Source organism: Eulemur rufifrons, chromosome 24 (assembly GCF_041146395.1).
Source record: "Eulemur rufifrons isolate Redbay chromosome 24, OSU_ERuf_1, whole genome shotgun sequence".
NCBI lineage: Eukaryota > Metazoa > Chordata > Mammalia > Primates > Lemuridae > Eulemur > Eulemur rufifrons.
Window position 1 is genome coordinate 17,378,847 of NC_091006.1, and position 21,819 is coordinate 17,400,665.

At 40.7% G+C, this 21,819-nt stretch overlaps 1 protein-coding gene across 1 annotated transcript; it reads left to right on the forward strand.

Moving 5' to 3' along the window:
* Positions 1 to 1,598: 1,598 nt before the first annotated feature.
* On the forward strand, positions 1,599 to 21,606 carry ZNF667 (zinc finger protein 667). Its single transcript, XM_069457584.1, has 4 exons — positions 1,599 to 1,807; positions 3,233 to 3,359; positions 5,975 to 6,067; positions 19,545 to 21,606. Exons 1-4 carry the CDS (start codon positions 1,748 to 1,750, stop codon positions 21,110 to 21,112), a joined length of 1,848 nt encoding a protein of 615 aa, XP_069313685.1. The 5' UTR covers positions 1,599 to 1,747; the 3' UTR covers positions 21,113 to 21,606.
* Positions 21,607 to 21,819: the final 213 nt, after the last annotated feature.

The following is a 21,819-nucleotide window of genomic DNA, read 5'->3' on the forward strand; positions in this document are numbered from 1 at the left end:
AACCAGAAGGTAATCATTAAGTTAATTTTAATAATCAGATATTTTACATTCTTTTTTCATACTAAGTCTTCAGAATCCCATATAAGTTTTATACACACAGCCCACCTCAAGCTGGACCCTTAATTTTCATCAGAGGTACCCGATCTGTACTTAAATTTCATAAAATTCACCATTGGAAAAGTAGAGTCACATACCCAAGTTGTTCCAAACATACTAAAAAGGTTTACAATAACTGAATTATCGGTTTTTTCACTTTAAATTATTTTTAATTTAATAATTTTTTTTATTAATTATTGTTTTAATAGTAAATTGCTTGAGATTAAATTAAGTTGAGTTCCCTCAGTGGCCCTAGTCTTATCTCCAGAGCTCAGTTGTTGCATGTGGCTAGTGGTATGTGCCTTGGACAGGACAGGTATAGACCGAGGGTGGAGGTGCTTTTGGACAGGTGGTAAGAGGGGCCGCCTTGAGGAGGTGAAATCTGACCACATCTTACCCCTTCCACCCCACCCACCCTAGTCCACTCTGCCAGCATTTCCCCCTAGATTTCTGCACAGCTATCTAGTGAGTTCCCTCCTTGGCCCTTGCTTTTCCCCCAACATGCACAGTTTATTTGCCAGAAAACCACACAAAAAAATTTTGTTGAATGTTAAGCCAAATGATGTCACTCCCCTGCTCAGGTCCCCTTTCTGTCCCTGTGATGCCACACTTGGGATCAGATCCAAGCTGCTCACCACCTGCTTCATGATCCCCCCCCTCCTGCCCTCAGCCAGCTCCTCCCTGCTGCGTTCACTCTGCTTCAGCACCTACCCCTTGCTTCCCTCCACACTCCAAGCCTGCCCCTGCCCTGGGGCTTTGGCACCTGCTGTGCCTCTGCCCAGAATGCTCTTCTCCTGACACCCATGTGGCTTGCTACATTCAGACCTCAGCTAAATGTTGCCTCCTCAGAGAGGTCTTCCCTGACTACCCTGTCACTCTCTATCCCCTGCCCCAGTCTTTTGTTCCTTCATAGCGATGACCTTGGCTATCATTGTGTTTTATATGGACTTGTTTTCCCTACTGGGATGTAAGGTGCATGGAAGCTGGCACTTTTAGTCCCTAACTCTCTGCTCTCTCCCTAGCACCTGGGACTGCACCCGACACCTCACAGGCACTCAATAAATAATAAATACTTGTCAAATGGATGACCAGGGCGGGGCACAGTGGCTCACACCTATAATCCTAGCACTTTGGGAGTCCAAGGTGGGAGGATCGCTTGAGCTTAGGAGTTCAAGATCAGCCTGGGCAACATTGCAAGACCCAGTCTCTGCAAAACATTTTTTAAGTTAGCCAGGCATGGCAGTGTCCCCCAGTAGTCCTAGCTACTCAGGAAGCTGAGGTAGGAGGATTCCTTAAGCCTAGGAGTTCGAGGTTACAGTAAGCTGTGATCATGCCATTGCACCCCAGCCTGAGTGACAGAGTGAGACTGTCTCTAAAAAAAAAAAAATTTTTTTTTAAATGGATGATCAGGTGTCTGATCACAGTCCTCATTAGCCCCCTGATTGAGAGCTTGCTATGATCTTAGGAGCAGTGTTGGGGATGCCATTCCCTGACCCTGAGGGGTGGCCAGAATGCTCCAGATGTCCTGACTTCTGTGTGTGTGTATGTGTGTCCAGGGCCTGTGGACTCTGGGACCACTGAAGAGGCCCCCTCAGCCCTGTGACCTCTCTTCTCCCCAGCTCTGCCTTCCCAGTAATCTGTCTCTCTCTGAATGTGGACCCCAAAGAGGAAGGAAAAGATGCCTCCTGTACGAGGGAAATCCAAACCCAAGGTAAGTGATGATGCCTCTTCTTTCAGGAATAGTCCATCTTGTCTTATAAGATGTGGACCACTTGCTTCCCTTCCACGGAGACTTCCAGCCTGTCAGAGACCCATCCAGCACCTGGTCCCTGGTTTATTCCCATCACTGTGGGAATGGGAGCCTGAGTAGGGCCCAGTGGCCCTCTCTCTGTTCCTCTCAGTGTGCACACGACCACTCAATTGTCTGTTCAGCATCTCCAGGGGCTCTGCCAGTGCCGGGAGAGATACCCTCCCCCGAGGGAAGATGAGAGCCACTGTGATTTCTCAGGGTAGAGATGAATGCCCGGTGGGGACCTGCTGAGGCAGAGGGGGATTCAGTGTGTACTTCAGAGTTAATCTCATCGTGACACTTTGTTTACATGTAGGAAATCTCTCTAGCTAGGTCCCAAGACCAAGGGGCACCGTATATCTCTTTTATTCCCTGAGGTGGTACGGTCAGCCTTCTGTGGTCAGCATGCTTCACGCCTATAGACGATCAGGTGGTTTCTACAACAGCATCTCAGGTGCAATTTCCCATAACAAACTCATTTGCCTTCAGAGTTACGTGCATTAGCTCCTTCTTGCTGTTGTAACAGATTAACCACAAACTTGACAGCTCGAAACAGTACATGTTTATTATCATGCTGCTTCATGAGGTGGAGTCCAGGCACAGTGAGGTTTGGTGGCATCCTCTGTGTGGCGAAATCCAGGTGTCAGCTGGCTGCTTTCTCATCTGGGGCTGGGGTCCTCTTCCAGGCTCACTGGGGATCGGCCAGATTCAGTTCCTTCTCATGCTTTCCACATCACCCTCTTTTTCTATATCCATCCAACAACAAGAAATAACCAAGCTAGCCAGGTCAAGGCCCAGGCCAATCTACCTATTTTAAGGTCTCCCTATATAAAAATTAACTGGTCAGTAACCATGTCACACCCTCAGAGAACCTTTTGCCATGTGTAACGTATTCACATGCTCTTCAGAGATAGCATGTGGTTGGGAGCTGGGGTTTACTAGCTGTAACACCTTCGGTAATTACCTCACCTTCAGTGGGCCTCAGTTTCCTCGTCTGTGACATACTGTGATCCCACTGGCAGTGCCTCTGGCACTGGTGAGTGTGAACACTAAGTGAGCCAGTGTGGTTGGGTGCTTACAAAAATGCCTTGGCTTTGTAAAATGCCCATTAGTATCAAGTTGTTACATTTTTTATGCAACATGATCTTTAGTAACAGCTATATCATATTGCATTGTGTTGTGTTTATTATATTTAATATACCTGCTCCTTTTGGCCTCAGAACCCAGAATGCTTCCTGAATAATTCCTGGCACCATGTGTCTCCTGTGTTTGGGCTGCGTCCACTGGTTTCTCCAGCTGTGTGGAACCAGGAGCCTATGGTGAATGGACATGTGATTTCCATTTCAGGCACCAGTGACGTTCGGGGATGTGGCCATCTACTTCTCCAAGGAGGAGTGGGAATGCCTGAGCCCCAATCAGAAAGATTTGTACGAAGATGTCATGATGGAGAACTACCAGAACCTGGCCTCGATTGGTAAGGCCCTCCTTCCCCCATGATCCAGAATCATCCTGCTGATGGACATGTACGTCAGGGTCTAGTCAGGAAAACAGAAGTCAAGTGCAGTTTTTGTTTTTTTTTTTTTAAGTATTTTTGACGGACTTATTGAGATATAATTCACATACCATACAATTCACCCATTTAATGTACAATTCCATGGTTTTTAGTGTATTCACAGTTATGCATCCATCACTGCAATCAATTTTAGAACATTTTTATCACTCCCAAAAGAAACCCAGTTACGATTAGAAATCAGTCTTCACTTCCCCCACCTACTCACCCCCCCCCCCCATTAGGAAACCACTAGTCCACTTTCTTTCTCTATGGATTTGCCTATTCTGGGCTTTCATACAAATGCAGTCATAAATATTTAATATGTGGCCTCTTTCACTTACAATGCTTTTGAGGTTCATCATGTTGTAACAAGTGCCAGTACTTCATTCCTTTTCATTGTAGGAATAGACCACATTTTGCTTATCCATTCATTAATTAATTGATGGGCATTTGAGGTATTTTCACTCTCTGGCTATTAACTATGTTGCTAAGAACATTAATATGTAAGTTTTTGTGTGGATGTAAGTTTTCATTTCTCTTAGGTATATACCAAGAAGTGGAATTGCTGGGTCATATGTAAACTCTGTATGTAACCTTTTGAGGACAACCTAGTTGTTTTAAAAAAAATTCATACATTGCTTTAACAGGTGCTGCTAAAAGTGAATAGTGGATATTGATGTATTAGTGGAAATAAACCCAAACTCCATAAAATAATTTTAAGAGGTTTATTCTGAGCCACGTGTGTGTGACCACTGGCCCCAGAGTACATTTTCAAGAGGTTCTGAGAAAAATGTGCCCGCAGCAGCCTGGTTACAGTTTGGTTTTATACATTCATGGAGACAAGAATTACATGTAAGATAATAAGTCAGCATGTGGAAGGCGTACATTGGTTTGGCCCAAAAAGGCTTACAGGTTATAGGTGGGTTTAAAGATTCTTTGATTTGTAACTGGTTAAAGAAATGAAGCTTTGTTGGCTCCCAGCATTTTAAGTTAAGGATGTTTGTTAATCAGAGACAAGCCACCAGACATTTACCAAAACTCAAGTGATCTAGTGCCTGGCACAAAATAAATGCTAATTTATTGGTTGACTGTATGAATAAACAATTGAATTAAAAAAAAACAACTCAAGTGATCTGTAAATTCGTGGCCAGCAGGTGTGGTTTAACCTTTGTCTTGCATGGCCTTAGGCCCTGTTAATGATTTAGTATCTTATTCTTATTCTCAGGTAATTCCAAAAGGGAGGGGGCATGATGAGGCATGTCTGACCTCATGTCTAGCAACTCAGCTTTAACGTTTTTCTGGGGTCCCCTTGGCCAAGAGGGCATCCATTCAGTTGGCTGCGGGGGACTTAAGATTTTATTTTAGGTTGGGCACGGTGGCTCATGCCTGTAATCCTAGCACTCTGGGAGGCCGAGGCAGGCGGATTGTTTGAGCTCAGGAGTTTGAGACCAGCCTGAGCAAGAGCAAGACCCCTGTCTCTACTAAAAAAATAGAAAGAAATTAGCTGGACAACTAAAAAATATATATACAGAAAAAATGAGCCGGGCATGGTGGCGCATGCCTGTAGTCCCAGCTACTCGGGAGTCTGAGGCAGGAGGATTGCTTGAGCCCAGGAGTTTGCAGTTGCTGTGAGCTAGGCTGACGCTATGGCACTCTAGCCCGGGCAACAAGAGCGAGACTCTGTCTCAAAAAAAAAAAAAAAAAGATTTTATTTTAGATCACAGATGTAGTGCAGAGATTGTAACTGTAGGACACTGCCACCATCCCTGGGGCTGTGGGGACAGAGGGAAGGATTTGGGGGTTTAGGACTTAGAGGAAAGTCCCCACAGAGCTGAAACTCAGACTCTTGTGTTCTGTGACTCTGTCCTCTGATACCGTCATTTGCTAGAGTAACTCACAGAACTCAGGAAAGCGCTTTACTTATATTTGCCAGTTTAGTATAAAGGATATCACAGAAGATGAGCAGCAGCTGGGAGGGTGCAGAGGGCGGCTACGGGGGAGGGGTGCAGGGCCCACGTGCCCTGGCTGTGTGGCTGCATACTCTGCCCTCCACTTGTGCGGCAACCGGGAAAGTTTCCCAGTACAGTCCTTCTGGGCTTTTATGGGGGCTTCATCACATAGGCAAGGTTGATTAAATCACTGTCCACTGGTGATCAACTTGACCTCCAGCCCCTCTTCCCTCCCAGAACTCAGGAGGTAGAGCTGAAAGTACCCACCTTCCTGTCATAGGGTTGGTTCCCCTGGCAACCAACCCCTGTCCAGGAGCCCCCAGCCACCAGTCATCGCATTAGCATACAAAAAGACTTACCCATTTGGAGATTGGAAGGGTTTTAGGAGCTCTGTGCCAGGAGACAGCCATGAAGACCACATGTATTTATTATAAATCACAGTATCACACTCCCCTATCTCCAGCTGCCTTCACATCCTATGTGCTCTCTTCTTGCTAATAAACCTTCAACACCTGTGAACACAGGGTGTGGCTCTGAATTCTATGGTGTCCACATTGTGGTCAATTCACACGTTTGTCCCTTGTGCAGGTTTTTCCTGTCGGAGGCCAAATGTGATCACCTTATTGGAGAAAGGGAAAGCGCCCTGGATGGCGGAGCCATTGAGAAGACGCCAGGGCCCTGGTGAGTGATGGAGAACCAAGGCGTGTGTTAGTCCATTGGAGCTGCTGTGGCAGGATACCATACAGCAGGTGGCTGATAAACAACAGATACATATTGCTCACAGCTCCGGAGGCTGGAAGTCCAAGATCAAGGTGCAGGCAGATTCGGTATCTGATGAGGGCCCAGTTCCTGGTTCGTAGATGGGGCCTTCTCCCTGTGTCCTCACATGGGAGATAAGGGACAAGGGAGCTCTGTGGGGGTCTCATTTATAAGGGCACAAATCCCATTCATGAGGGCTCTACCCTCATGACCTAATCACCCCCCAAAGGTACTGCCCTTAATACCATCACTTTGTGGGTGAGGATTTCAGCATATGAATTTGGAGGGCCACAACATTCAGTCTGTTGCAATGTAGAAAAGTAGGCGTTCTGCACAGGGGTCCATGTGATTGTAAGGAGGGCAACCTCTTTAGGGTATTATTTTAGAGCCTCCCCCCTTCCAAAGGCCCGGGCCTATGCATAGAAGTCAGGTCTCTTTAATGTGAGTCCTTGAGAGAGAATAACCAACATTCAAAAGCCCTCACTAGCTGTCAGGCACTCTTCTAAGTACAGGTTCCTCCCAGCAATCCTATAAAGTGGGTACTGTTACTACCCCGAGGTTACAGATAAGCAAACTGAGACCCAGAGAGGTTTAGTGACTCAACCAAGGTCACCCAGCGAGGATGTGGCAGCAGAACAGGGTTTGAAGCCCAACCTGTGCCTGTATCCAGAGTTTGACACCCTCTGCCCCACCTGTTGCCACCCGCTCAGAGGAGGTGTATGCTGACCTCTGATTGATTATAACACTAATCATGATAATGTTTAAATTTGTATTATTTTCATCCTTTAAAAATTTTTTTAAAATCTTTTCTGTAACTGTTCTTTTTGGCTATTCCTTTCCTTTACAAATAGATTCCTCTTTGGTTGGCAGGTATATATTCTTTTATATGTTTCTTTAAGTAGCATGCATTGAATTTCTGCTTAGACAGACACTGTCTAGGGACTAGAGGTTGGCAGGGGGTGTGAGCCAGGAGAAAAGTGCACCAATCCAGGCATCCAACTTTGGTGACGTCCGTGTCTGAGGGTCCATGATAAGACACAGCCAGATGGCAGCCCAGTGCAAGCAGAAGGGCCCATCTTCATATCTACCTGAGAGGGGAAGAAATATCCTTCATTAAAACACTGTTACAGAAGAAACTTAGCCACATTACATAAAATTTAGAAAAAAGAAAAGATAAAAGTAGTTATGCAACTATACAACTGTTTATTTCATGAAATGGATTGTCATACTTATTTTCATAAAATTTATATATTTTTGCTTTTTTCCACATTTTGTTTTAGTGGAAATGTTCTACATTAGTAGTCTCTTGTGTCCTGTTTTCCATTTAGATTCTAATTGCTTATTAATATCAGCATGTTTCTATAAGTGGCTGGCTTTGCTTTTTTTCTGTTGTATCAAGTCACAGAAGTGGGATCACCATGTCAAAAGGTAGGACCGCTTTTCAGACTCTAGATGCTCCCGAATTACTTTTCAGAAGAATTGTCAATCACCAGCTTTCCATAAGAAGCCTGGCACTGAGTCTTCTTCAGTTGTGAAACCTCACAAATTGTGTGTGTCTTGGTCACAATTTGTTTCTGCGAGAATGAAGTACAGCCTGTGTGACTCCATGGGGACAAAACTCCTGAAACTTGCACCTGGTTTCCTCTGGACTTTGCCCCAGTAGCCTTTTTCCCTCTGCTCACTTGCTTTGTATCTGTTGCTGTAATAAATCATAGTCATGAGGACAACATGAAAAGGAGAATTATCAAATCAACACCATCAATAGCAATGGGGTGTAGTGTCAGTTTCATTTTCTTACTCACTAGTATTGGAGATTGTCATTAAAACTTTTCTCTTAATTTGGTAAATTAAATGAATAGCAGTCAGCTTTTATTGAGAACTTACTATGTGTGCAGGTTCTATGCTAACGTCCATGAGCTCTTTATCTCATTAAATACCCATAGCACTTGTAGGAACCTCTGTCATTTCCACATGTTGGATAGGGTTGGAGTCTCAGAAAGGTGAAATACCTTGCTGGGGTCTCCTGTAATCCCTGGCAGTTTCACTCTTGAGCACCTGTGGACACACTAGACATCTACTCTGGTCTACACACACACACACACACACACACACACACACGGGAAAGACCACACTGTCTTGTGTATTTGCTGGCATTTGTTTGTTTTCTGTTTTTACTTTTTCTCCTATGGATTTTCTCCTGGTAATTTTTCCCCTTCTACCAGTGACTTTGTTTCTTCTTTTCAACTTCTATGGTAAGCTTTCATACAGAAAAGACATTAACCATTTGACATCACATTTTACTTCAAACATTTCCCCATTCTGTCCTGAAGCTTTTTCTTTGTTTTTTTTTTTCTTTTCCAAATTGTGGTGTTTGGTTTTTTTTGTTTTTTTTTTTGAGACAGAGTCTTGCTCTGTCACCTGGGCTAGAGTGCTGTGGGGTCAGCCTAGCTCACAGCAACCTCAAACTCCTGGGCGTAAGAGAGTCTCCTGCCTCAGCCTCCCAAGTAGCTGGGACTACACCACACGACCAAAAAATTAGCCTGGCTAATTTTTTGTATTTTTAGTAGAGACAGGTCTTGCTCTTACTCAGGCTGGTCTCGAACTCCTGACCTCAAGCGATCCTCCCGCCTCAGCCTCCCAGAGTGCTGGGATTACAGGCGTGAGCCACTGCACCTGTCCCTAAAGCTTTTTATTTTACTTATCTCTGATTTTTCTTTTTGGTTGTATGAAAGTTGTTTTCATTTTCATGTGCTTGAATGTGTGCATTCATGTTGTAATTTCTCCTGCTATTTCCACAGTTAGAAATTCATCTGCTTTGTAGAGGATTGGCTATAGTCCATGTTATTTTAGTTTGATTTTTAATGCCTTTATAATTTAACACTGAACCGAATTTGGTGCTTAATTTTGGTGTATGCTGGGATCTAAGGGACATCCACACTGAAGACAGGGAGAGGAGCTGAGCGCAGTGTTGTATTCCACACAAGAAAGAGTGAGGCCCTGAGTGAAGGAAGGTGCTGAGAGAAAAGAAAGGAAGACAGGAGTTGATGTGACTTATGGGCTGAGGAGCAGGAAGGATTCTAGGATAAATCTTGGGTTTCTTGTTTGGCTAGTGCTGCTAGCTTCACTGTGAAAATTCCAATAATTTCCCTTTCTTAATTCCTCATTTTGCCGGTTGTTTTTTGGTACTTCTGACAATGATAATTATAGTGATAGCTACTCCCAGATACTCCCCAACTGCAAGTCCACAAAGCATTCTCCAGAACCCTTGGAGCAAGATGTGTTTCACACTTCAGAATTGTTCAGATCTTAGAAAGGTGAACAGGTCGTACACTGCATATTGCGTAACACATCCCGCAGGGGCTGGAGCAGCACCTGGAAATCAAGCACATTAATACAGCTGCAACAAACACATGACTCGTCTTCCTCAGTGCAGTAAATGGAGGCCGTGAATAGCCTCTTTGCACTTCAGGTGGGATTTTGTTTAAAATATTCAAACATCCAAAAAGAAAAAAATAAGAGCAAAGAAAGCTTTGGTTCTCAGTTTTTTGGATACTGGAATGGCAGATGGGAGATTGTAGTATGTGCCAGAAATTTTGTCCATGTTATTTCCAGTTTTCACAAAAACTCTGTAAGGTAGGTCTTTGTATCTACATCTTGAAGAAGAGAATATGCTGTTGGTAACAGAGGTGAAGAGAGGGTCTCAAGGTGATACAGGTAAATAGCAAACACTTCAGTAAAGTCTGCTATTAAAGCACAGCTATGCAACAGAAATATAATGTGAGTCACCTGTGTAATTAAATTTTTCTAGTACCTACATTAAAATAAATTGTAAAAAATAAGTAAAATTAATTTTTTTCTTTTTTTTAATTTTCATTTTTTTATTCTTATTTCAGCATATTGTGGGGGTACAAAAGTTTAGATTATATATATATTGCTCTTGCCCCCTGATGTCCCCCCCCAAGTCAGAGCTTCAAATGTGTCCATCCCCTAGACAGTGCGCATCGCACTCATTATGTATGTATGCACCCATCCCCTCCCCCACCCACATCTGCCCAATACCCAATCAATGTTATTCCTAAATGTGCTCTTAGGTGATGATCAGTGAAACCAATTTGATGGTGAGTACATGTAGTGCTTATTTTTCCATTCTTGGGATACTTCACTTAGTAGAATGGGTTCTAACTCTTTCCAGGAAAATACAAAAGGTGCTATATCACCATTGTTTCTTATAGCTGAGTAGTACTCCATGGTATACATATGCCACATTTTATTAATCCACTCATATATTGTTGGGCATTTGGGTTGTTTCCACATCTTCGCAATTGTGAATTGTGCTGCTATAAACATTCGGGTGCAGATATCTTTGTTATAGAATGTCTTTTGTTCTTTTGGGTAGATCTCCATAATATATTTTATTTAACCCAATATATCTAACATACTACAACATATAATCTATTTTTACAATGAAATACTCTGCATGCTTTTTTCCTGTCGTAGTCATCACTGTCTGGTGTATATTTTACACTCAAAGCACACCTCAGATCAGACCAGCTATATTTCAAGTGCTCATTAGCTACATTTGACTAGTGGCTACTATACCGGACAGCACAATTCTAAAGCCTGTGTTCTTGGTTGTGCCACATTCACTCAGATTAATAATCAGTCTGCTACACAGGTACTTATTTTGAGTCATCTTGGACTTTTGTACCACACTCCAGTTTGTCTATTTTACTAAACAATAGATTGAATCTTTTTAGCCTAATGTGTTGCCTTTTTTTTTTTTTAAAAGATTCTTTTACTCCTGAGTTTAAAATCTTCACCTTTCTAAATATCTAAATACAGTCGTATGCCACATAATGACCTTTCAGGCAACAGTGGACTGAATATGTAATGGTGATCCCATAAGATTATATAAACTGCATTTTTTGCTGTATAATTTTTAAATTTTTAATTATTATGGGTACATAATTGTGTATCCTTATTAGGTACATGTGATGTTTTGATACAAGCATATCAATGTAAATTGATCAAATCAGGGTAATTGAGGTATCCATCACCTCAGGCATGTACTGTTTCATTCTGTTAGGAACATTCCAATTCCACACTTTTAGTTATTTTAAAGTATACCCTAACTTACTGTTTTTTGTTTTGTTTTGTTTTTTGTTTTTTTGAGACAGAGTCTTGCTCTGTTGCCTTGGCTAGAGTGCCGTGCGTCAAGCTCACAGCAACCTCAAACTCCTGAGCTCAAGCAATCCTTCTCCCTGAGCCTCCTGAGTAGCTGGGACTACAGGCATGTGCCACCATGCCCGGCTAATTTTTTTTCTATATAGATTTTTAGCTGTCCAGATCATTTCTTTCTATTTTTGGTAGAGACAGGGTCTCTTGCTCAGGCTGGTCTCGAACTCCTGAGCTCAAACAATCCACCTGCCTTGGCCTCCCAGAGTGCTAGGATTATAGGCGTGAGCCACCGCGCCCGGCCCTAACTTATTGTTGATTATAGTCACTTTGCTGTCCTATCAAATGTTCATTTATCTATTTTTGTACCCATTAACTATCCACTCATTTATCCCTCCCTCCCCGCTACCCTTCCCAGCCTTTGGTAACTGTCATTTTACTTTCTGTCTCCATGAGATCAATTGTTTTTCATAATGGCTCCTACATATGAGTGAGAAAATGGGAGATTTGTCTTTCTGTACTTGGCTTATTTCACTTAACATGAAGTTCTCCATTTCCATCCATACTGTTGCAAATGGCGGGATTTCATTCTTTTTTGTGACCATATAGTATTTCATTGTGTATGTACCACAATTTCTTTATCCATTCATCTATTGCTGGACACTTAGGTTGATTCCAAATCTTGGCTGTTGTGAACAGTGCTGCAATAAACATGGGAGTGTAGATACCTTTTTGATATACTGAATTCCCTTCCTTTGGATATATACCCAGCAGTGGGATTGCTGGGTCATATGCTAGTTCTATTTTCAGTTTTTTGAGGAACCTTCATTTTGTTTTCCATAGTGGTTGCACTAATTTACATCCCTACCAACAGTGTATGAGGGTTCCCCTTTCTCCAAATCTCACCAGCATTCTTTATTGCCTCTCTTTTGGATATAAGCCATTTTTAACTGGGGTGAGATATGTTATCTCATTGTACTTTTGATTTACATTTCCCTGGTGACTAATAATGTGGAGCATTTTCTCATATACCTGTTGACCCTTTGTATGTATTCTTTTGAGAAATGTCTGTTCAGATCCGTTGCTCATCTTTTAATAGGATTATTTGATTTTTTTCCTATTCAGTTGTTGGAGCTCCTTATGTATTCTATTTACTAATCCCTCGTCAGATGGGTACGTTGCAGATATTTTCTCCCATTCTGTGGGTTGTCTCTTCACTTTGCTCATTGTTTCTTTTGCTGTCCAGAAGCTTTTTTAGCTTTATGTGATACCATTTGTCTAATTTTCCTTTGGTTGCCTGTGTTTTGGGGGTACTACTCAAGAAGTCCTTGCCCAGACCAATGTCCTGAAGTGCTTCCCTAAAGTTTCCTTTTAGTAGTTTCATGGCTTCAGGTCTTAGATTTAAGTCTTTAATCCATTTTTTTTTTTTGTTGAGACAGAGTCTCACTTTGTTGCCCAGGCTAGAGTGAGTGCCATGGCGTCAGCTTAGCTCACAGCAACCTCAGACTCCTCGGCTTAAGCGATCCTACTGCCTCAGCCTCCCGAGTAGCTGGGACTACAGGCATGCGCCACTATGCCCGGCTAATTTTTTCTATATAGATTTTTAGTTGTCCATATAATGTCTTTCTATTTTTAGTAGAGACGGGGTCTCGCTCTTGCTCAGGCTGGTCTCGAACTCCTGACCTCAGAGCGATCCACCCACCTCGGCCTCCCAGAGTGCTAGGATTACAGGCGTGAGCCACTGCGCCCGGCCATCCATTTTTATTTGATTTTCATATATGGCAAGAAATAAGAGTCTAGTTTCATTCTTCTGCAAATGGATATCCAGTGTTCCCAGTACTATTTATTGAAGAGACTGTCCTTTCCCTACTATGTGTTCTTGGCACCTTTGTTGAGGATAAATTCACTATAGATGTGTGGATTTATTTCTGGGTTCTCTATTCTGTTTCATTATTCTATGTGTCTGTTTTTATCCCAGAACCATGCTGTTTTGATTAGTACAGCTCTGTAGTATAATTTGGAGTCAAGTAATGTGATTCCTCCAGTTTTGTTCATTTTGCTCAGGATGGCTTTGGCTATTCTGGGTGTTTTGTGGTTCCGTATGAATTTTAGGATTATTTTTTCTGTTTCTGTAAAGAATGTCTTTGGTATTTTGATGAGTATTACATTGAATATCTGTAGATTGCTTTGGGTGGTATGAACATTTTAACAATATTGATTCATCCACCACATGGGCATGGAATCTCTTTTTATTTTTTTGTGTCCTCTTTAATTTCTTTTATCAGTGTTTCGTAGTTTTTTGCTGTAGAGATCTTTTACTTAAGCTTAATCCTAGGCATTTTATTTTATTTGTAGCTATTGTACATGGGATTACTTTTTTTTTTTCAGATTGTTTACTGTTGTAATATATAGAAATGCTACTGATTTTCATATATTGATTTTGTAGCCTACACCTTTACTGAATTTCCTTATCAATTCTAATAGTTTTTTTGTGGAATCTTTAGGTTTCTCTAGATATAAGATTATATCATCTGTAAATAAGGATAATTCGACTTCTTCTTTTCTACTTTGGATGACCTTGATTCTTTCTCTTGTCTGATTGGTCTAGCTAGAACTAACAGTAGAATGCTGGATAACAGTGGTGAGTGTGGGCATCCTTTTCTTGTTCCAGATTTTAGAGGAAAGGCTTTCAGTTTTTCCCCATTCAGTTTGATGCTAGCTGTGGGTCTGTCAGATATAGGCTTTTATCGTGTTGAGGTAAGTTCCTTCTATACCCAATTTTCTGAGAGTTTCATGATGAAGGAATGTCAAATTTTATTAAATGCTTTTTCAACATAAAATGATCATACGTCTTGTCCTTCATTCTGTTGATGTGATGTATCACATTGGTAGATTTGTCTTTGTTGAACCATCCTTATATCCCTGGAATGAATCCCACTTCATCATGATGAATAATCTTTTTCCTGTGTTGTTGAATTTGGTTTGCTACTATTTCATTAAGGATTTTTGCATCTGTGTTCATCAGAGATATTGGCCTATAGTTTTCTTTTTTTGTCATGTCTTTGTCTGGTTTTAGTATCTGGGTGATATAGGACTCATAGAAGGAGTTTGAAAGTGTTCCCGCCTCAATTTTTAGAAGAGTTTATATGGAATTTGATATTAATTCTTTCTTGAATGCTTGGTAGAATTCAGCAGTGAAGGCATCAGGTCCTGGGCTTTTCTTTGATGGGAGACTTTTTATTACTGCTTCTATCTCATTACTTGTTATTGATTTATTCACATTTTGCATTTCTTCCTGGTTCAGTCTTGGTAGGTTGTGTGTCTAGGAATTTATCCTTTTCTTCTAGGTTTTCCAATTTATTGGCATAGAGTTGCCTGTAGTCATCTCTGATGATCCTTTGGATTTCTGCAGCATCAGTTGTAATGTCTCCTTTTTCCTCTCTGATTTTATTTATTTGCATCTTCTCTCTTTTTTTCTTAATCTAGCTAAGTGTGTGTTAATTTTGTTTATCTTTTCAAAAAAACTGTTTTGTTGTGTTGATTTTTTTGTATTTTATTGGTTTTAATTTCATTTATTTTTGCTCTGCTGTTTATTATTTCTTTTCTTCTGCTAATTTTGGGTTTGCTTTGCTCTTTTCATTAGGTTATTTGTTTGAAACCTTTCTACTCTTTTGATATAGGCACTTATCGCTATAAAATTTCTTCTCATTGCTGTGTATCCAACAGGTTTTGATATGTTATGTTTTAATTTTCACTCGTTTTGAGAAATTTTTAAATCTCCTTAATCTCTTCATTGACCGACTGGTCATTCTGGAACATATTTCTATGTCTTTCTATGTTTTTCAGTGTTCCTGTTGTTAGTTATTGATTTCTAATTTTATCCCATTGCAGTCAGAGAAAATACTTGATATGATTCCATTCTTTTGGTGTTCTCTTGAATTTTTAAGACTTGTTTTGTGGCCTAAGGTATGGTCTATCCTTGAGAGTGATCAACACGCTGATGAGAAGAACGTGTATTCTGCAGCTCGTGGATGAATCATTCTGTAAATATCTATTAGGTCTATTTGGTCTATAGTACAGATTAAGTCCAATGTTTCATTATTGATTTTCTGTCTGGATGAACTATCCAGTGCAGAAAGTGGAGTGTTGAGGTCTCCAACAATTATTTTATTGGGTCTAGCTCTTTCTGGGTCTAGCTCTCTCTTTATCTCTGATAATATTTGCTTTGTATCTGGTTGTTCCAGTGTTGAATGCATATATATATTTGGAATTGTTATGTCCTCTTGCTGAATTGACCCCTTTATCATCATATAGTGACCTTCTTTGTCTCTTTTTACAGTTTTTGTCTTGAAATCTATTTTACCTAATGGTAGTATAGTATATCTACTCCTGCCCTTTTTTTGGTTTCCATTTGCATGGAATATTTTTTTCCATCCCCTTATTTTCAGTCTGTGTGTTTTTATAGGTTAAATGTGTCTCTTGCAGACAACATATGGTTCACTCTTGGTTTTTTATCCATTCAGACACTCTAGTTTTTGATTGGAGAGTTTAGTCCATTCACATTCAATGTTATTGATAGGTAAGGGCTACTGCCATGTTGTCACTTGATTTCTGGTTATTTTGTGGTTCTCACTTTCTTCCTTACTTCCTTTTTTTTGTTCTTCTTTTGAGACAGAGTCTCACTCTGTTGCCCGGGCTAGAGTGCCATGGCGTCAGCCTAGCTCATAGCAACCTCAAACTCCTGGGCTCAAGCAATCCTTCTGCCTCAGTCTCTCAAGTAGCTGGGACTACAGGCATGTGCCACCATTCCTGGCTAATTTTTTTTTCTATATATATTTTTTAGTTGTCCAGATAATTTCTTTCTATTTTATTAGTAGAGATGGGGTCTCGCTCTTGCTCAGGCTGGTCTTGAACTCCTGAGCTCAAATGATCCGCCTGCCTTGGTCTCCCAGAGTGCTAGGATTACAGGTGTGAGCCACCGTGCCCCGCTCCTCCTTACTTCTTGTCTTCCTTTGTTAAAAGTGATCTTCTCTCGTGTGTTTTAATTAATTTTTGTGTGTATCTGTTGTAGGTTTTTTGATTTTGAGGTTACCATGAGACTTGCAAAAAACATTTTATAACCGATTATTTTGAGCATATGACAGTTTAGCTTACAAAAAAATAAGCAAAGGGAAATCTAACAGAAATTCTACCCTTTAACTCCATCCCCCTGCTGCTTTTTAAGTTTTTGTTATTTCCATCCATATCTTTTTATACTATCTATCTTTCAAAAAGTTGTAGTTATTTTTAATAGGCTTGTCTTTTAATTTATATACTGCAATTATGGCAATAGAGTATTCTGTGTTTTGTGTACTTACTGTTGTCAGTGAGTTGGATGCCTTCAGATGATTTCTTATTGCTCATTAGTGTCTGTTTCTTTCATATCAAAGAACTCCTTTTAGCATTTCCTGTAGGACAGATTTGGTGTTGATGAAATCTCTCAGCTTTTGTTTGTCTAGGAAAGTCTTTATTTCTCCTTCATGTTTGAAGGATAGTTTTACAGGATATGATATTCTAGTGTTAAGGTCTTTTTCTTCAGCACTTTGAATATGTCATGCCATAAAGTCTCCAATGAGAAGTGTGCTGCCACATGTGTTGGAGCTCCTTTATATGTCGTTTTTTTCCTTTTTTTCTTGCTCTCTTAGGGCCCTTTCTTTATCTGTGACCTTCAGGAACTTGATTATTAAATATTTGTTTCAATTAAATCTGCTTGGTGTCTGTGACCTTCTTGTAACTGAATACTAATGTCTTTCTTCAGGTTTGGGAAGTTCTTTGTTATTATTTCTTTGAGTAAACTTTCTACCGTGATGTCTCTCTCTCTCTGTCTCTCTCTCTACCTCCTCTTTAAGGTCCCAATAACTCTTAGATTTGCCCTTTTGAGGCTATTTTCTAGATCTTGTAGGCATGCTTTATTCTTATTCTTTTTTTTTTCTCTTCTGTGTATTTTCAAATAGCCTGTCTTCAACCTCACTAATTCTTTCTTCTGCTCAGTCTGCTGTTGAGAGACTCTGATGAATTTCTTAGTTTGTCAGTTCAACAGTTAAGCTCTACAATTTGTGTTTTTTTTTTTTTTTTTATTATTTCTCTGTTAAATTTCTCTGTTAGGCCTCTGAATTCCTTCTCTGTGTTGTCTTGAAGTTCATTGATCTTCTTCAGGGCAGCTATTTTGAATTCTTTGTCTGAAAGGTCATATATCTCCAAGATTAATCACTGGTACTTGATTTAGTTTGTTTGGTGATGTCATGTTTTCCTGCATGTTCTTGATGCTTGTGGATGTTCATTGAAGAGTTAGGTATTTATTTTAGTCTTCCCAGTTGATCTTGTTTGAACCCATCCTTGGGAAGACTTTTCAGCTATTCACAGGGAATTGAGTGTTGTGATCTAAGTCTTTGGTCACTGCAGCCATATCAGCACTGGGGTGCCCCAAGTGCAGTAATGACTCTTGCAGACTCCTGGCAGTACTGCCTTGGTGAACTTCAGTAAAATGGCAGAATTCCCTGGATTGTCAGGCAAAGTCTCTCACTTTCTTCCCTTCCTCTGTGTGCTGGGCTGCAGAAATTGGGGGAGGAGTGATGTAGGCACTCCCTCATGACCAACAGCGCCAGGTCACTCCGGAAGCCATTGCAGTCTCACCCAAAGCCCATGGTGACTGCTGCCTGGCTACATCTGATGTTATTCAAAGCCCAAGGGCTCCTTAGTCAGTAGGTGGTGAATCCTGCCAGGACTGGGTCTTTCCCTTCAAGGTAGCATGTTTCCTTCTGGCCCAGGTTGGGTCCAGAAATGCCTCCCAGGAACTAAGGCCTGGACTCAGGAGCTTTAGGAGTCTGGTACTTTGTTTTACCATGGATGAGCTGGTACTCAAAACAAAGTCCTCTGAACTTTTCCGTTTCCTTTCTCCAAGTGGAAGAAGACTCTCCCTGAGCCGCGTTGCTTGTAGCTGGGGCTTAATGATATGGGCACTGGCTTGGCCGCAGCTGCTGGTGTCTCACTGGGTCCGTGCACCCCAAGTCGGCTGACTTGGAGCCAGAACAGCCACAGGAATTGACCAAGGACTGCAGCCTTTGTGGCCTGACTGCTTTAGGAATTTAGTCCAGGCTGCTTTTGTCAGGTGGTAGTGGTGCTAACTGGAACTTGGGTTTCAGGGCATAGGATTTCCCTCTGGCTGGGCTGTTCTAAATGCTCCCTCCATGGGCACTGGCAGAATTCGTCCCTGTGCTGTGTTCCCCTGTGCCAGGGCTGCCCTAAGTTTCAATGCAAAGTCCCACAATAACTTCAGTCTCTCTCCCCTGGGCACACAGATTCTCTCTCCACTCAGCGTCCCTGTGTGTCACTGCTGGGGAATAGGGGTGGGTGGCGTAGGCAATGCAACATTGTCTTTTCTGGCCTCTTCAGTCTTTCCTTTATATAATGTTAAAACCAGATAGTATGATCGCTCACCTGATTTTTGGTTCTTCCAATAATGCTTGTGTGGATAGTTGGTGAATTTGGTGTTTTAGGGGAGGGACGATTGTTGGAGGTATCTATTTGGCCATCTTCCTTCACCTACCCTCACAGTGCATTTCTTAGAATGTATCCCTGTCAGTAAGCGACACATGACTGTACTCAATTCTAAGTGCTACCAGATTCGTTTTTGTACTATTTGATTTTAAGAATACACTTTTAAAATTTACAAGTTTATTGAAGTATAATTTACATATCATAAAATTCATCTCTATCTGGCATATAATTCAGTGATTTTTGATTAGTTCATCAAATGTGCAGCCACCACCATAATCCATTTTTAGAAAATTTTCATCAGCACAGTAAGATCCCTCATGGACCTTGAACCCTATGCAACCACTAATTTTCTGTCTCTATAGATTTGACTTTTCTGGATATTTCATCTAATAAAAATACATTTATCTGATGAACAACCTATGGAGTTTAATGTGCAATATATGGTATAACATTTTTCCTATAAATCTTTATTTATTTTCAAATTATAGACTCTTCTGAATTCCAGTTATTAAATATGTCTGTAAAACCTTTGGTATGATAATTGAAACCATAAGACATCCAAAATTTATTTTGATTATCATGATTATTATTGTTATGATTAGTAATGATAATTCCTGCCTTATATTGTAGAAGCTGCAGTTTTTCAGCACAGGAGAACAGAAACATTTAATTTCTTGATGTCTTTCAGACTCAGGGTCTAAGAAGTTACCTCCAAATCACTGCAACAAATCTGGGCAAAGCAGCTCTCAGAAACCAGTTTCTGCACAACAGAAAGTTCCCACAGGAAAGAAGGGCTGCAAGAAAAGTTCAGTCCTAATAAAATCCAAGAAAGGGCATTCGGGGAAGAAATCTTTAAAATGTAATGACTGTGGGAAAACCTTTGGTCAAACCTTCTCTCTTAAACTTCATCAGAACACTCATATTGGGGAACGGCCTTATGAATGCAGTAATTGTAGAAAAGTTTTCAGACAGGTTTCATCCCTCATTCTTCATCGGAGAATTCACAACGGAAAGAAAAGCCATGAATGTGATAAATGTGGGAAAAGGTTCAATCAAAAAATAACCCTTATTCTACATAGGAGAATTCATGCTAGAAAGGAAACCGCCGAGTATCGGAAGGCCTTGATTCAATGCCCCTCTGTCGGTATACATGAGAAAATTCACATTGTCGAGAATATCCACCAGTGCAAAAAATGTGGGAAAGCCTTTAGTCAGATGTCATCCCTTTTACTTCACAAGAGAATTCACAATGGAAAGAAAAAATATAAATGCAAGCAATGCGGAAGAGGCTTCAAAAAGAAATCAGTCTTTGTGATACATAGAAGAATTCATACTAGGGAGAAAATCCCTGAAAGTGAGAAGGCCTTAAGTAAGAGTCTACAGCAGAGGTGTTACCAACTACAGAATCCTTATAAATGCAGAAAATGTGGGAAATCCTTTAATAGGATTTCGCCCCTTATGCTTCATCAGAGAATTCACACTTCAAAGAAACCCTACAAATGTGATAAATGTAAGAAGACCTTCGGACGACTTTCAACCCTTATTCTGCATCTAAGAATTCACAATAGAAAGAAAAAATACAGATGCAATAAATGTGAGAAGGTCTGTAATCGCTATTCATCCCTCATTCAACACCAGAAAGTTCATGCAAAGAAAAAGAAACGATTTGAGTGTAAGGAATGTGGGAAGATGTTTTCTGGAACTGCAAACCTTAAAATACATCAGAATATTCATTCTGAAGACAAACCTTTCAAGTGTAATAAATGTAGTAAAGTTTTTGGCCGCCAGTCATTTCTTATTGAACATCAGAGAATTCATACGGGAGAAAAACCCTATCAGTGTGACGAATGTGGGAAAGCCTTCAGTCACCGAATATCTCTTACTCGACATAAGAGAATTCACACCGAAGATAGACCCTACGAATGTGATCAGTGTGGGAAGGCCTTCAGCCAGAGTGCACACCTTGCCCAACATGAAAGAATTCACACTGGAGAGAAGCCGTATACATGTAAAACATGTGAGAAAGCCTTTAGTCAGCGCACATCCCTTATTCTACATGAAAGAAGTCATACTGGAGAGAAACCCTATGAATGTAATGAATGTGGGAAGGCATTTAGCAGTGGCTCAGACCTTATTCGACATCAGAGAAGTCATTCTTCAGAGAAACCCTATGAGTGTAGTAAATGTGGGAAGGCATACAGTCGGAGCTCCTCCCTGATTCGACACCAGAATACACATTCTGAAGAAAAACCCTAAGGTGGTTTTAAATCTATAAAAGTGAAGGATGAAGCTATCAAAGAGGCAGAGGTATGGGGAAAATGTATTTGTGTATAACATAAATCTTGTCTATATGGGACCATTTCATGGTGTGTCCCAGTTTAAGAGACAAAGAGCAAAAGTCATTCATGACTTTTGACCTCAGGATTTGAAACTGTCTACAGCAAGTCCAGAATATTGGATTAGTCTTTGTGAGTGAAGACCATTTTTCACTTGATAATAATTATTGATATTTTCCTTCCAGTGTAGTTTTAAAAATACTTCATTGGTCATGTACAACAAAGTAGAATTGTGAAGTCCATTTTTCTGAGTGGGGCTTTTGAGCCTCATTTGATGTCACTTGAAGAAACTTTTGAGTCTGTTCCTCAGAACTAGACGTATCAAATAGAAGGGACTTCCTGGCAAAACAGGGTGCCACTTTCAGCTGACAGAAACTGTGGTTGAGAAGAAATAAGAATGAGTCTTTAGGTAAATGAAGATATCATGCATAATGGTGTGTAGCAATAGAGTTCTTACCAAACTGTCTCCGTGGTTATGATGATATATAATCTTCATGATGTGAAAATCTAACATGGCTGAGACAGGCTAACAGAAAAAGTACCAGGATATACTGAAGAACAAGGAACTTCAGAGCCGACAGAAATCGTGAATGTTTTCTTTGAAGATAAATTGTCTATATTTATATG

Coding starts and splice junctions, on each gene's coding strand:
- ZNF667 (XM_069457584.1), top strand. CDS start 1,748: ATGTGGACCCCAAAGAGGAAGGAAAAGATGCCTCCTGTACGAGGGAAA. Junction 1,808..3,232: donor GAGGGAAATCCAAACCCAAG/GTAAGTGATGAT, acceptor TTTCCATTTCAG/GCACCAGTGACGTTCGGGGA. Junction 3,360..5,974: donor CCAGAACCTGGCCTCGATTG/GTAAGGCCCTCC, acceptor TCCCTTGTGCAG/GTTTTTCCTGTCGGAGGCCA.